At 42.7% G+C, this 13,453-nt stretch overlaps 1 protein-coding gene across 2 annotated transcripts in view; it reads left to right on the top strand.

Moving 5' to 3' along the window:
• prkg1b (protein kinase cGMP-dependent 1b) overlaps nucleotides 1–13,453 on the top strand; it is a 145,567-nt gene that overhangs the window by 3,405 nt on the left and 128,709 nt on the right. The window contains exons 1-2 of one of the 2 annotated variants that reach the window (XM_048233583.1): nucleotides 742–1,251; nucleotides 10,044–10,210. In XM_048233583.1, coding sequence (XP_048089540.1) covers nucleotides 887–1,251; nucleotides 10,044–10,210 — 532 coding nt within the window. In that variant the 5' untranslated portion in view covers nucleotides 742–886. Of the gene's footprint in view, nucleotides 1–741; nucleotides 1,252–10,043; nucleotides 10,211–13,453 lie in introns of those variants that run through there. The other variant, XM_048233584.1, reaches the window with a different exon arrangement.

Genomic DNA, 13,453 nt, shown 5'->3' with positions numbered 1-13,453 from the left:
TTACTGCAGTCTAGTGTGTGGGGGATATGTGTCTGCACATATAGACCGCACATGCCCTGTGATAACATTTACACAGTGAAAATAATTCTAAATTCAGCAGAGACAATTCTGCGGTTGAGTTTTGGTAGCCAAGGGTTCTGTGCTAAATGATTGCATACCAAAGTTCAGAGTAGAATAATGATGTAGACATAATGTCATCTAATTGGCCAAGTGACATAGCACAGTGACATGTATACAATCAAATCTCAGGATTACAATTCTTCACTCCTCTCTTACCCCTTTCTAATAAACATTGACAATTATTTTCTGTTCTTTTCCCTCCACTATTCCAATACACCAATCCCCAATAACTTGCAAGTGCTTCTGGGGATATAAATACTTACAAGCAAAAATATTCTTATTATTGCTTGTTGACAGCCACAATTAGTAATTGAGGCATTTTTATATTCTTGCGTCAATCCATCCGTGATACCCCCCAATCTACAGTAGGGTCGTCTTTATAGGGCTGCCTCTGATGAGAGTGATACGCTCCTTCGATTCTGTTTCCCGTTATAGGTGTGTTCGCGCTGTCTTATTGGCTGCGCGCACAATTGAGCGGAGCTTGGAACTTGCTATAAGCCGGTGTTCTGAGCTTCGGCATCCTGCGTGACACTCGCGTCTCCAGCCAGTGGCGACTGACGTAGTTGAGAGGATGAATGCTTCGTGAAACTTCTGTCCACCCATTTTTTTCTACTTGATAGGAAGCCACTGAGCATTTTTTGGAGCGTCACTGAAAAGAGCTCTACTTCCTTTCCTTCTTTTGCCAAGCAGTTAGACGCTTCCACAAAGCAAGGCATTTCGCCACCGCGGTTCCTTTTTTTTTAAAAGAAGCCTTTCCGGTGATTTTATGCCACTGCGTGAGGATTCTGAAATAACTTTGCTGGCCCCTGAGAAATCCGAAGGAGCTATGGGCACTTTACGCGATCTCCAGTACGCGCTGCAGGAGAAAATCGAGGAGTTGAGGCAGCGAGACGCGCTCATTGATGAGTTGGAGCTAGAGCTTGACCAAAAAGACGAATTGATACAAAAGCTGCAAAACGAACTGGATAAGTACCGTTCCGTCATCCGACCGGCCACTCAACAAGTCCACAAGCAGAGCGTTCTGCAGGAACAGCAACGGACGAAGAGACAAGCCATATCCGCCGAGCCTACCGCCTTTGACATTCAAGATCTCAGTCACGTCACCCTTCCCTTCTACCCGAAGAGTCCTCAGTAGGTGTCTGACCTACCCAAGGTCTTATTCGCTCAGGTGCCCGTTGCGCACATTGAAACGCGACCTCTGTCTTTGCAAATTGCATTCCTAATCACAGTGTTTGTGCCTTATAATACCAGTAAGCCGTTATACAAACAGAGATTTCACGAAAGCCTGCACATTCCCTTTAGAGAGCAAATTATACACTCCCCAATTGATTTGATCGGTGTGTGTGTTCTTTGGAGACGAATTACATGTCAGACACATGATCACATATTAACTGAAAATTAGACACGTCAGTTACAATTAACCAGCTTCTGTACAGGTAATTTATAGACTGTCAGCATAACTCCAGAGTCTGCATAATGTGACTGGTTGTGACAGTGTTAGTGTAGTGTAGTGGGAGAACCAGAAGCTGACGTCATGTGAACATATTTGGACTCCATGCAGTCCATCAGGAATGCTGGGACTTGTTGCATTAGCCCTACTTCAGGAGTAGTGTGTGTTTGCACATGACAAAAACAAAGGCTCAGTTGAGGCTGGAAGACTTGAGAGCTGGATTTGGCTTTTGAATTTTGATAATTATTTAGTTATGTGCTTCAGTGTAAATATGAATGACCCTCGCAACATAGTAGGAATATTCATCAGTGTCATCTCTGTTCATTTAATTAAGTGACATACTATTTATCAACTTTATGCCCAGAGTCATCATCAAGCCTTATTTGTACCGTAGTATGTGAACAACTGATATAATTTCCAGTTGAGCACTGTTCTTCAGTGCAGTACACTTTGAAGTGCGGTCATTAATCTGTGGCTGATAAAGTACATGCTGCCTGTGTGTGGTTTCGTAAGTGGCAGATATGAAGAAAAACATCAGTCACTGTCACGGAAGCTAGCTGATGTTCAAAGCTGGAATGAAGACCATTAATCAGGGTCAATGTGCTGCATCGAGGTGGGAAAGGGCAGTCAACTGTTACACTTTGTTTATGTAGATTATAAAATATTACATTTACTGAACAGTATTCAGTCTGAAGAGCAAAGAATAGGGCCAGGCGTGTTGAAACCACATGTATTGTATGTAGTGTTGCTGTCTGGGACAGTGTGATTAGATTGTCCTGTTGAGTGCAACCATTTCTTGAGAAAAAAATGTGAGTTGAATTTTTCAATAGCGTGCTTTTGTGGTTGAATACGGTGTTATTTAATTCTTTGGTCAGAGTCTGGAAGCTTGAGGAATGCAGGCAGAAGTTCATCATCTGCTTCTTATTCACCGGCGCCTTTTCCCCTCACTCATAAATATAACTCAGTTTTTATTTGACTGTGGACTTTTAACTCATGAGGTGTCTCCATGCTGTCATTTTAATCAAGCACAGCTGGAAGCATCAACTATCAGTCACAGTCCCTCACACTTACCAGTGCCCTGTCTGTTATGGAGAGGGTTACATAACAACTCAAATTAATTATATCCATCTCTAATTCAGTGCTTATTATTATAAGCCCACTCAATTTTGGTGGCTCTGAACAGAAGAAGGAAAAAAAAGCATGAAACAACATATAAACAAAAACAAAAACCAACCAATATCTGGTTTGGAATATACGCCCACATATATATCAGTAGTGTTGAACAAGGTCTCGGGAGTTCCGTCTCGGTATCCGGGACCCCATGGGACAAGAAGAGAGTTCTGTGCAGCTCTATTTTTGGGGCCCAGTCGCCTATTTATGACAGTTTTCGTCTCCCCCACCCACTCACTGTTCCTCTTACTTGTGTAGCCTTGAGACTCTCAGAGCCGGCTGCTGAGAAGACGAGAGACGCTCTCAGCAGTGCCTGGCACTCCGACTAATAGGATGAGTGTATGAAGCTTCGCTCGATTTCTCTCTCACACACACACTTTCTTTCTCTCTCTCTTTCTCTCCCTCTCACTCTCTCTCTTTCTATGTCTGCACCAGTCTTCTCTTTCTCCCACACACTCCCTTGTCATCCACCACGTTGTCAAGTAATGAAATCCACTCAAGTGTGTGTGAGTCCACTGTTTTCTGTATTTGTGTTGGGTGGCGCATGGGGTGGGGTGTTTTTTTTTTTTTGGGGGGGGGGGTGTATTCTTGCCTGTCTTGACCAGGCCCATGTAAAGTTCAACGGAATGCTTCCTCACACAGCCTCCCTTTTATAAAGGCAGCATATTTTTCCTTTTATGGCAATCCTTGTTTAACAGCTTGAGCCTAGAGCAAGATAAATCTTCTCAAACAAAAGAGAAGACATTAGAAAGGCGGGGGCAGTCCAGTGGTGCGTGTGTGTTTGTTGGGGGTGAGAGGGACAAAGACAGAGAGCACTTGGGGAAGAAGAAGGAGAAGTTTAATGGTGAGAGTGCTGCACATGGGTGGAGATGTAGAGATGGCCGCTGTGGTTGTTGAAGTGCTTCCCCCAAGCAGGCGTCCAGCTGGCCGTACATCGCATCAGGATTCCTCAAAAACCTGCTGGGATGCGCTAATGATGCTCTGATGATGATGAAGACTTTTCATTAATCTGTGTCCTCCACCACACACATACACAAATGCACACACACGCACACACGAAAACTCCACCAGGCAGTGCCGCTCAGACCACACCACACACCACACCACCCCCAACATCCTCAGCTCTCCTCAGAGAACTAATGAGTTATCCCTGCAGATTGTCATTAGATTGGAGAGTGTGGCAGTGAAGGGTGTGTGTGTGTTTATGTGAGTACACCCAATTTTTTTTATTTAAGTATATTTTTTGGGCTTTTTGCCTTTGTTGTGACAAGACAGTGAAGATAGATACAGGAAGCAAGTGGGAGAGACAGATGGGGAGGGATCGGGAAATGATGCAGGTCGGACACTAACCTGGGCACTTGGACCCAAATATGTTACGGCTGCTATAGCCTGTTGCACCACAGCAGCAACCCCCAAAAAAAAAAAAAAATACACCCAAATTTTAAGTGGATTCTAAACAAATGCATTTTAGTGATTTCTTTAATTGCTTGAACAAATTGATTGACTAATTGACTAAAGCTCACCATTGGTATGAATGTGTATGCACACTGTCATTGCATTCACTTTTACGCACTTTATTTCAAGCAATTTTAAAACCAACCTGTTGAAAGTGTTTGACACTTCCGAGACACAGTGAGAGCTTCTTGTCACTGATAGTAGTTATTCACTTTTACTCTGGAATTGATGAAGTCTGAATCGGAATGAAACTTAGACTTTAGCATAAAACGGGCTTGTCGCAGATGTTTTTACAGTGCACCTGAAGAGAAAAAAAACTCACTTTTCATCATTTTCCATTTTGTGCTTGTCTATTCTGACAAAAATATGATATGATTATGGCTGAAATGTAAGTGGTTTGAGGTGAAATCATTTTTCTGGTTGTTGACACCCGTTTGTGTTTACCCTACATGCGGGCAGATCCATAAGAACAACATTGTAGGCCAGCACGCCAGTAAAATTGGGCTGTCAAGTCCCACAATATTATTTTTCAATCATCCAGAGTTGCGTAAGGATTCCAATAAATTACACCTCTAACCCCCCTGTCCCTACGCCCCCCTTCAGCCTTTATTACCTGTCATTACCTTGCAGTGGCATGCTCAACCCAGCGGGGAAATACCCTCACAGCAACATGGAAATTGTAACCGGTAATATGCTAGCCGCTCAGCCGAAGCCCCGCCGTAACCATGGCGATTGAAAATTGGGCTTCCTTGATGGTGCGAGCTCGCAGCCCCTGAGTGTGGCGGAGAAAGAGAAGGAGGAGGAAGAAGAGGAGAAGGAGGATGAGGAAGATGATGAGGAGGAGGAAGAGGAGGAAGAAGAGGAGAAGGATGAGGAAGATGATGTGTAGGAGGAAGAGGAAGAGAAGGAGGATGAGGAAGATGATGAGGAGGTGGAAGAGGATGATAAAGAAGAGGAGAAGGAGGATGAGGAAGATGATGTGTAGGAGGAAGAGGAAGAGAAGGAGGATGAGGAAGATGATAAGGAGGTGGAAGAGGATGATAAAGAAGAGGAGAAGGAGGATGAGGAAGATGATGTGTAGGAGGAAGAGGAGGAAGAAGAGGAGAAGGATGAGGAAGATGATGTGTAGGAGGAAGAGGAAGAGGAGGAGGAGGAAGAAGAAGAGAAGGAGGAAGAGGAAGATGATGAGGAGGAGGAGGAGGAGGAGAAGGAGGAAGAGGAGGATTAAGAAGATTATGAGGAAGATGAAGATGATGAGGAGGAGGAGGAGGAAGAGGAGGGATGAGGAAGATGATGAGGAGGAGGAGGAGGAGGAAGAGGACTTAGGCGAATGATTTCTCCCGAGGTGTGCTGATAAACGAGAGTGGGGATGTGCTGGTAGATTTGCCATGCAAAAATGCGAGGGCATGACATGTCACCCTCAGAGTGCTGCCCGTGGCGCGTGTTTTCTTTTACACCCTTCTACTGGCTGCTCTCTCCAGGAAGAAGCTGATGAGGGAAGAAGAGAGCCATAAAACTTGCTCATTGGCTCTGTGGCCGCTTGGGTTTGACGTCTATGGTGTGAGCCTGGCATGCGATCCAGGACTGTGATGTGATCGCAGGTTAGGGGCAAGTGGTGGTGAGGTGGTCTCTTGCAAATGTATTTGCTTCTCCTCTCATTGTGGTGTCCTGAATCTGCAGAATTGAAAATCAAAAGTAGTGAGAAAGGGAAAGGGGAAATCGTCTGATAAAATCTCTCTGTTTATCTCTCTCTGTTCCATCTTACTATTTGTTTCTCATATTGTGGCACACAGGTCACAAACATCACACAGGTCACAACGGAACCTTTCCTCATACATTATGCCTAAGTGAAGTGCACTGTGAAGGTGTCTATTCTTGTCTCAAGTAGGGAAATTGTGGGATATGCAAATTTGGGCTGTAAAAAAAACGAAAACGGCTGTCATGTGAGTCATCTCTCAACCCGTCTCTACATCGAAGTGGTACATATTAAAACCGAGGTCTGTTAAAGTAATGGACGAAGCATCAAAGCTTTCAATGTTAATCAAATAAAACATCAGGACCCCCGACTCACACACCTTGGAACATTTGTCCTTTTATGTTGCTGTTTGACTCGTTCTTTTTTGACCCGCTAGCAGCAACAGTAAGCTAATGTAGATCTATAGATCTAAAAGATCAGTCTTAAACCAGAGGGCATTTTTGAGTTATGTTCCTGTTGGGCTGCTTCAAACACCTGCTCCTTTGTTCCCAGTATGGCCAGGTTATGGGGGTGATTTTGACAGTGCATGTTTCATGTTACTCCAGTTCTGCTACAAGCCAGGGCTTATTGCTACAGGGGGGTGTTATTTATTTTAAATCATAAATATGATTCATATTATGTGCTGAGCTCTGGCTACTGAGTTGAGTGTGTGTGTGTGTGTGTGTGTGTGTGTGCGTGTGTGTGTGTGTGTGTGTGTGTGTTTGTGTGTGTGTGTGTGTGTGTGTGTGTGTGTGTGTGTGTGTGTGTGTGTGTGTGTGTGTGTGTGTGTGTGTGTGTGTGTGTGTGTGTGTGTGTGTGTTTGTGTGTGTGTGTGTGTGTGTGTGTGTTCCAGGTTGTGCAATTTGTCAAAGACTCTTACAGAACAACAGTCAGGCTTTGCATTGGCAGAAGTCCCATGTTTCTCAAGTGAGATTATAGCCACTGACAAAACATACAAACTCCAGATTTATCATGGGACAGTGGGGAATCTCTCTCTCTCTCATTCTCTCTCTTTCTCATCTGTCTCTCTTTCTCTCTCTCTGTCTCTCTGTTATAATGAATAACATGCTGATCAACAGTAGTCTATGTATGCCACATTGCCTTAGGTTCTTGTAACTGCTTCCCCATTTCCCCCAATTCAACTCAAAAGTAGTGACTCTCACCCCATTTGCCAGGAAAGCAATATTTTGTCAGTATATAAAAAGCAGCTTTGGATAGTAGATGGTCTGATAGATTTGGTCTGTAGATGTGGAGCTTTATGAAGGATTGAGAAAACTGTATACAGGAACCCGTCTGTACGCCGTTGTGTTATCTCTCAGGATCAGCCAATGACGCATGAGAGTGTTTTATGAGGTAGGCCTGACTCAGGTCAACATCAGGTCAATGAAGACTGAAAACACATGCTTGGCTTGGGTATTTGTTTTTGTTCTTGACTTAATTACTTTACTTTATATAGATGTGTTTAAGCCTACCTATTTAAATGCTTACTGTATGTGCTTACTGCAGGACTAGTCATTTTCCCCAGTCAAATCCCGTTTTGCCATTAAACAATTCTGATTCTGATTCTAAGATGTGGCCCTGTAATATGCAAGATTATACCACATTGCACAGATCACATTATGCCTCTCTCTGTGTGTTCACTGTGTTAGCTTTTAATTTTACCATCTGTTGCTATCCGTTCGCCTCCATTTTCCTTCTGCTGCTAAAAGCTAAAATCGATTATAATTTGAAATTATCTGAGTCATCTGAGACTTTTTAAAATGATTCCACAGCCTCTCAAGATGCCTGGATTTTTGTATCTCTGAGTCATAAAATGAATTAGTTCATGAATGCTAAGGGGCTAATAGGCCTTAGAGGACTTTAGCTTTAGTCAGCTGGCATCAGATGTTTTTAGGCAATGAAGTTTGTTTCCCAAAGTCTAGCTAGCACAAGAAACTTACACAAGAGTCGCTAATCAGCAAACACAGTAAATGTGAATACAGTATGTCCCGCTGTCCAGGTTGGACTAATCCCTCCATGTGCCTCTGTGATGATACATCCCTGGGCTTTCCACCAAAGTTTCTAGAACAGAGCTCCGATTTAGAATCTTTGCTTTCCACTACGTGAGGTAGAACAGGACGAAAGGCTCTTGCTAGGCTTATCACTGCAGTGGCCAGTCCTGCCTGAAATGGACCAGTGTGCCAGCCAAAGAGGTCTTGCAATACCAGTCTGCAGTGCCGCAGAATGGCATCGGTTGTGATCCAACTGCGACTGTGATTGTGCTCACCCAGAGGATGCTTCACTAGCAGTTTAACAGTCGCTGTGAGACCCTTGTGTATGTACATAACATTTAACTTTAAAAACCAAGATAGGTCATTATTACTAGTGTTTGTATGTATAGAAGTATTTTTATTTAACTATTGTGTAAATATTTCCTTTCCTGGAGTGGCTGGATGAGATCATGTTTTTTTTATAGTATTAGTTGTGAAGCCATGTTAAGTATATTCTGAGGTATCCTAGCAACCTGCTCAGCCACCATTTATTTGTACCTAATTACACTGGATTTTGCAACTGGTGTTTTTTTTTTTTGTTCTAGACACCCACAAGATAAATGTTAAGCTATAATTCAAAGTCTCAGGGCTTAGATGGGTTGTCAGACAGTGACTGCTGCGCGTGACAAAAGAGAGAAACCGGATTAGGAACACAATTGAAACAACCAAGACACGTACTCAGAGTTTAATTTGTGAGCAGAGCGTTTCATTAGCTGATACAGCCGCACAGATCAGAGATCAGATCTCACCGGAGGACATTAGCATACAATATTAGATATTACTGTTCGAGTGCCGCTAACGGTGCATCGCTAACACACTATATCTGTATAGTCTCCCAGGATCCCCCAGGGCCTCCTCCTGGGTGGCTGGTGCTTGTGTAACTGACTTTGGAAGACGCGGAACAGATGTTCCATCTCAAATCGTCGTGGAGCAAAGGCCGGCACCACTTTGTTTCCTGTTATGATGTGTCATAATGTGTGTGAAGCACCCAAGGGCCTCTTTGTCAAATCACCACCCATCTAATATAATGGAAGGGAAACACAAGGAGGAGATAGGGGTTTTGAACAGATTACAGTAGTGTGCGCTGCAGTGTGCTTCCTCCTAAATGGGATATTCTGTTGTTGTGTTTAAGAATTGTGTGTGTGTGTGTGTGTGTGTGTGTGTGTGTGTGTGTGTGTTACTGTATTTTTAGCATTTGTGTATGATAGTATTTGTATGTGGGGATCTCCAGTCACAGTCATGCATTGGAAAAGAGAAGAGCCTTGGTACAAATAGTAGTATTAGGGTTAGAGTTAGACTGTGTCTCAAAACGCCTACTTGCACACTTCAGATACTTAGTTTTAGTATGTAGTGCAGATATTGAGAAAATACTAAACCATCGATAAGTGTGCACTTGGATGTAAGCGGTCAGTGCACACTAGCAGTGTACTGAGCGAAGTATAGGGTTAGCCTAGATCACATGACCTTTTGCACAAATCACATGACCATTCACGCAATTGTCAGTAGCCTATTGTCAAATGCATATTTTAACTGTATTACAGATGCTACCAAAGACAGCAAGGCTAGTAAAGCTTGCATTTCAGTCTCAATGTTGCATTCACCGCTGGCAGGCTAGTAGTAGAAGTCTAGAGTCATGAGGAGTCAAGAAACATCTGACTGACTGACAAGGTCCAATCAGGAAGGCAGAAAAAATTAAGTTAAAAAAAGTAAAAATCCAATCATGTATTGGTTCTACCTGTGCACTTAACACAGGTGATCTCACTAATTAGCTGATCTACCTGGTTGAAGAGTTGTGCTAATTAGAATCAGTTGGTTTAAGTGAAGGGTTGGCACAGATATGGGACTTTTACTCTGAAGCTGTACTTTTTCACCTCTGCAGGAAGGGAACATGTGTTTTAACCTCATCATTTCCAGATGTTTGTGGATTCTGTTCAGACCAAAACAGAACATGGATTTAGCCTGAGTGCTGGAGGAAGTGTTATCTTTCATTGCACTGATCCACCCTTTAACCACCTGCAATCAACCATAAAATGACCTTTTCCACTGTCAATATTTCAACTCTAACTTCCTGTTCTGTTCACAGGTCTAAAGAGCTGATCAAGGAGGCCATCTTGGACAACGACTTCATGAAAAACCTGGAGATGTCTCAGATCCAGGAGATCGTGGACTGCATGTATCCCGTCGAGTATGGCAAAGAGAGTTGCATCATCAAGGAGGGGGATGTGGGCTCTTTGGTTTATGTGATGGAAGGTAAATATGTGTGTGTGTGTGTGTGTGTGTGTGTGTGTGTGTGTTGTTTTGTGTGTATTAAAGGACAAGTTCGGTATTTTACACTTAAAGCCCTGTTTTCCGATAGTTTATGATTAAATAGAATGTTTAAGATTGAAATTTGGACACATGGTGCTGTCCTGAGAATTTTCGGTTTCTGTGGTAGCGCCCCCCCCTCCTCCACAACGCTGCATAGGTGCACTGGAACAATCCTTCCTAAAACGCATTAAACTTTCGTTTACAAAGACGTGAAACTCACCGAGTGGTCAGGGGTGTTCACTGATATGATCACACAAAAATCGCTGCAAAAGATTCTTTCCAACAGGTTTTATCGTAGTTTTTGTCCAACTCTATTGACTTGTATTGGATGTGCTGTGAGGTACGGTATTACTCCGCTGCCGGAAACGGATATGGGGTTGTGTGTATTCTTTCTGTAGTCTTATGCAGTCGCGGTATCGTAGGCTACTACGCTATCCAAATTTTTGTCACGTCCAACCATGGCTAATGCTAAAATGCCTTGGAACTTGCACGATGTGAATGATAGCCTACGTGTGGGGCGGAAGCTGCACTGAATACAACAGGAAAGCCCTGCAGCGCATAGTGAACACAGCTGGAAGGATCATTGGTGCTTCACTCCCCTCCCTGAAGGACATTTACACCACCCACCTCACCCTTAAAGCGACCAAAATTGTGAGTGATGCAAGTCACCCCGCTCACAATCTGTTTGATCTACTGCCCTCTGGGAAGAGGTACAGAAGCCTCTTGGCTCCCTACCAGACTCACTAACAGCTTCATACACCAAGCTGTAAGGATGCTGAACTCTCTCCCTCCTCTCCCCCCTCCACCCTCAGCTACATAACATCCTGGACATTGGACCCACAATGGCCGCCTGCACTACTCCACCTGAACACTTGAACACTTGCACACTTGTACACTTTACAACTTGTACACTTTACAACTTGGTGTTGTTGTCCTGAAAACACAACACTTCTGCTGCTCTTACATAACTTGCACCACTATGCCACTTTCTTTATTACTTAGGTCAAACAGTATTTTATAGTATTTTACAGTATTTGCACTAGTATTTTATTGACTGTCTATGCACAATTTCAACAAAATTTTGCTGCTCTTATTTTTTCATTATTACTATATGTGCCCTCTTATTTACTTATTTACTTACTTTTTTGTTTACTTGAATGTTATGTTTGTCTGTGGACTTAAAATTGGTCAAATATGTCTTGTCTTCACCGTGGGATAGTGAGAAACGTAATTTCGATCTCTTTGTATGTCTGGAACATGTGAAGAAATTGACAATAAAGCTGACTTTGACTTTGAATCATTACGTTTTCATCATGAAAGTTCCACAGCCAAAAAAATAGTAAACGTACAAAATCATGTAGCCAAATTATTCATGTAGGCTAGGTTTAGGCTTATGATGTGAACATGACAGTTTATGGACATAACAAATAAGTTCATTTTCCGCCTGTTACAAACGTTATGTTACAAAATGTCAACCTTACCCCAAGTTCTTCCAACTCTGTCGTCCCAGGAGGTAATGTGGGAACCGCTGTATTTCTCAGGCGAAAGAGCTTTTTGGGCGATTTCTTTCGACCTCCAGCGAAGTTCAGTAGAATGCAGACCGCAGAGACACAGTGATCAGTTTTCTGCAGATTCTCAACAGGTGTGCTCACATCCAACCCCAGAAATTCCAGCCACAACTTGTCTGAAGTCTGTGACAACTTTTTTTGCTATGAATTTTCCCGCAATTCGGAACTGCACAAAATCGCCTCATTTTTAGCTGTCTGTTGCAAAATACTTCAAGACAGCGATCTTCTGCTTCTTCTGTGTATTCAATGAAATGCCAGTGGTTTGCTTGTAATTTGCAAGACGGTGTAAGGTGCATTATCGCCACCAACTGGTCTGGAGTGTCTATTATTCAAGCTCTCAACGGAAGAATGTACGGATGTGAGGCGTTTGGAAAAATAGCTCCACAGTTTTACAACGCATGGTAAAACACCTGTTGGAAAGCATCTTTTGCAGCGATTTTTGTGTGAGCATATCAGCGAACACCCCTGATCACTCGGTGAGTTTCACGTCTTTGTAAACTAAATTTGAATGCGTTTTAGGAAGGATTGTTCCAGTGCACCTATGCAGCGTTGTGGAGGAGGGGGGGGGCGAAAATTCTCAGGACAGCAGTATGTGTCCAAATTTCAATCTTAAACGTTCTATTTAATCATAAACTATCTGAAAACAGGGCTTTAAGTGTAAAATACCGAACTTGTCCTTTAACGAAACAGATAGAAAGACAGATATCAAGAGAAAGTAAGAAAGGTAGAGAGAGAGAGAAAATGTGTGTGTGTGTTTGTGTGTGTGTGTGTGTGTGTGTGTGTGTGTTTTGTGTGTGAAAGAAATAGATAGAAAGTCAGATATCAAGAGAAAGTAAGAAAGGGAGAGGGAGAGAGAAAATGTGTGTGCGTGTGTGTGTGTGTCTGAGAGGTTAAGTTATTTTAGTATCAGACTGTATATATATATATATATATATATATATATATATATATATATATATATATATATATATATATATATATATATATATATATATTGTGTGTGTGTGGCAATAGTGGATGAAGAGCTGACTCAGTCGTGAATTGGAATGTGGAGGCCACAGGGAAATTTGTGTGTGATGGTTTTCTCCTGTGAATGCGGGAAACTGGAGGCCCTCACGGGCGTCATGGAACTTAGACATGTGTGTCCGTTTGCGTGTGTCATTGTGTAAGCATGAAAGTATTCCAGTGTGTGATTGTGTCCATGTGAATGTGTTTGGGTGTGCAATTGTGTCACTGCAAAAGTGATGTTGCTACACCAATCTACAGTATGGAATGCAATATCCTGTAACAGCACCTATACGCCAGGCTAAACATGAAATACCACCATCTAAAGAACTGATGTAAAGGGTCATCTACCTGTACTGTACAATAAAGATACATAGGGCAATACTAGGTGCTCCGTGTGTAATGGCAATCGGAAATGACAGGGATTGAAGCTGTCATTGAAGCTGAAATCAAAGCTGTTCAGATAAAAAAAGAAACTACATAGTGTTGCTTTAATCAATAACTTGCTTTAATCCTCAGTGTCATTTCCCAAAAAACATAACAAGCTGGCCAATTCAAATTAGATTGAACACCAGCCATTTCTCTGTCATCTTAGCGCACCGGCATCACTCGA

The sequence above is a fragment of the Alosa alosa genome, chromosome 22 (genome assembly GCF_017589495.1).
Source record: "Alosa alosa isolate M-15738 ecotype Scorff River chromosome 22, AALO_Geno_1.1, whole genome shotgun sequence".
NCBI lineage: Eukaryota > Metazoa > Chordata > Actinopteri > Clupeiformes > Clupeidae > Alosa > Alosa alosa.
Note: the sequence above shows the minus strand (reverse complement) of the source record. Positions and strands in the feature narration are given on the sequence as shown.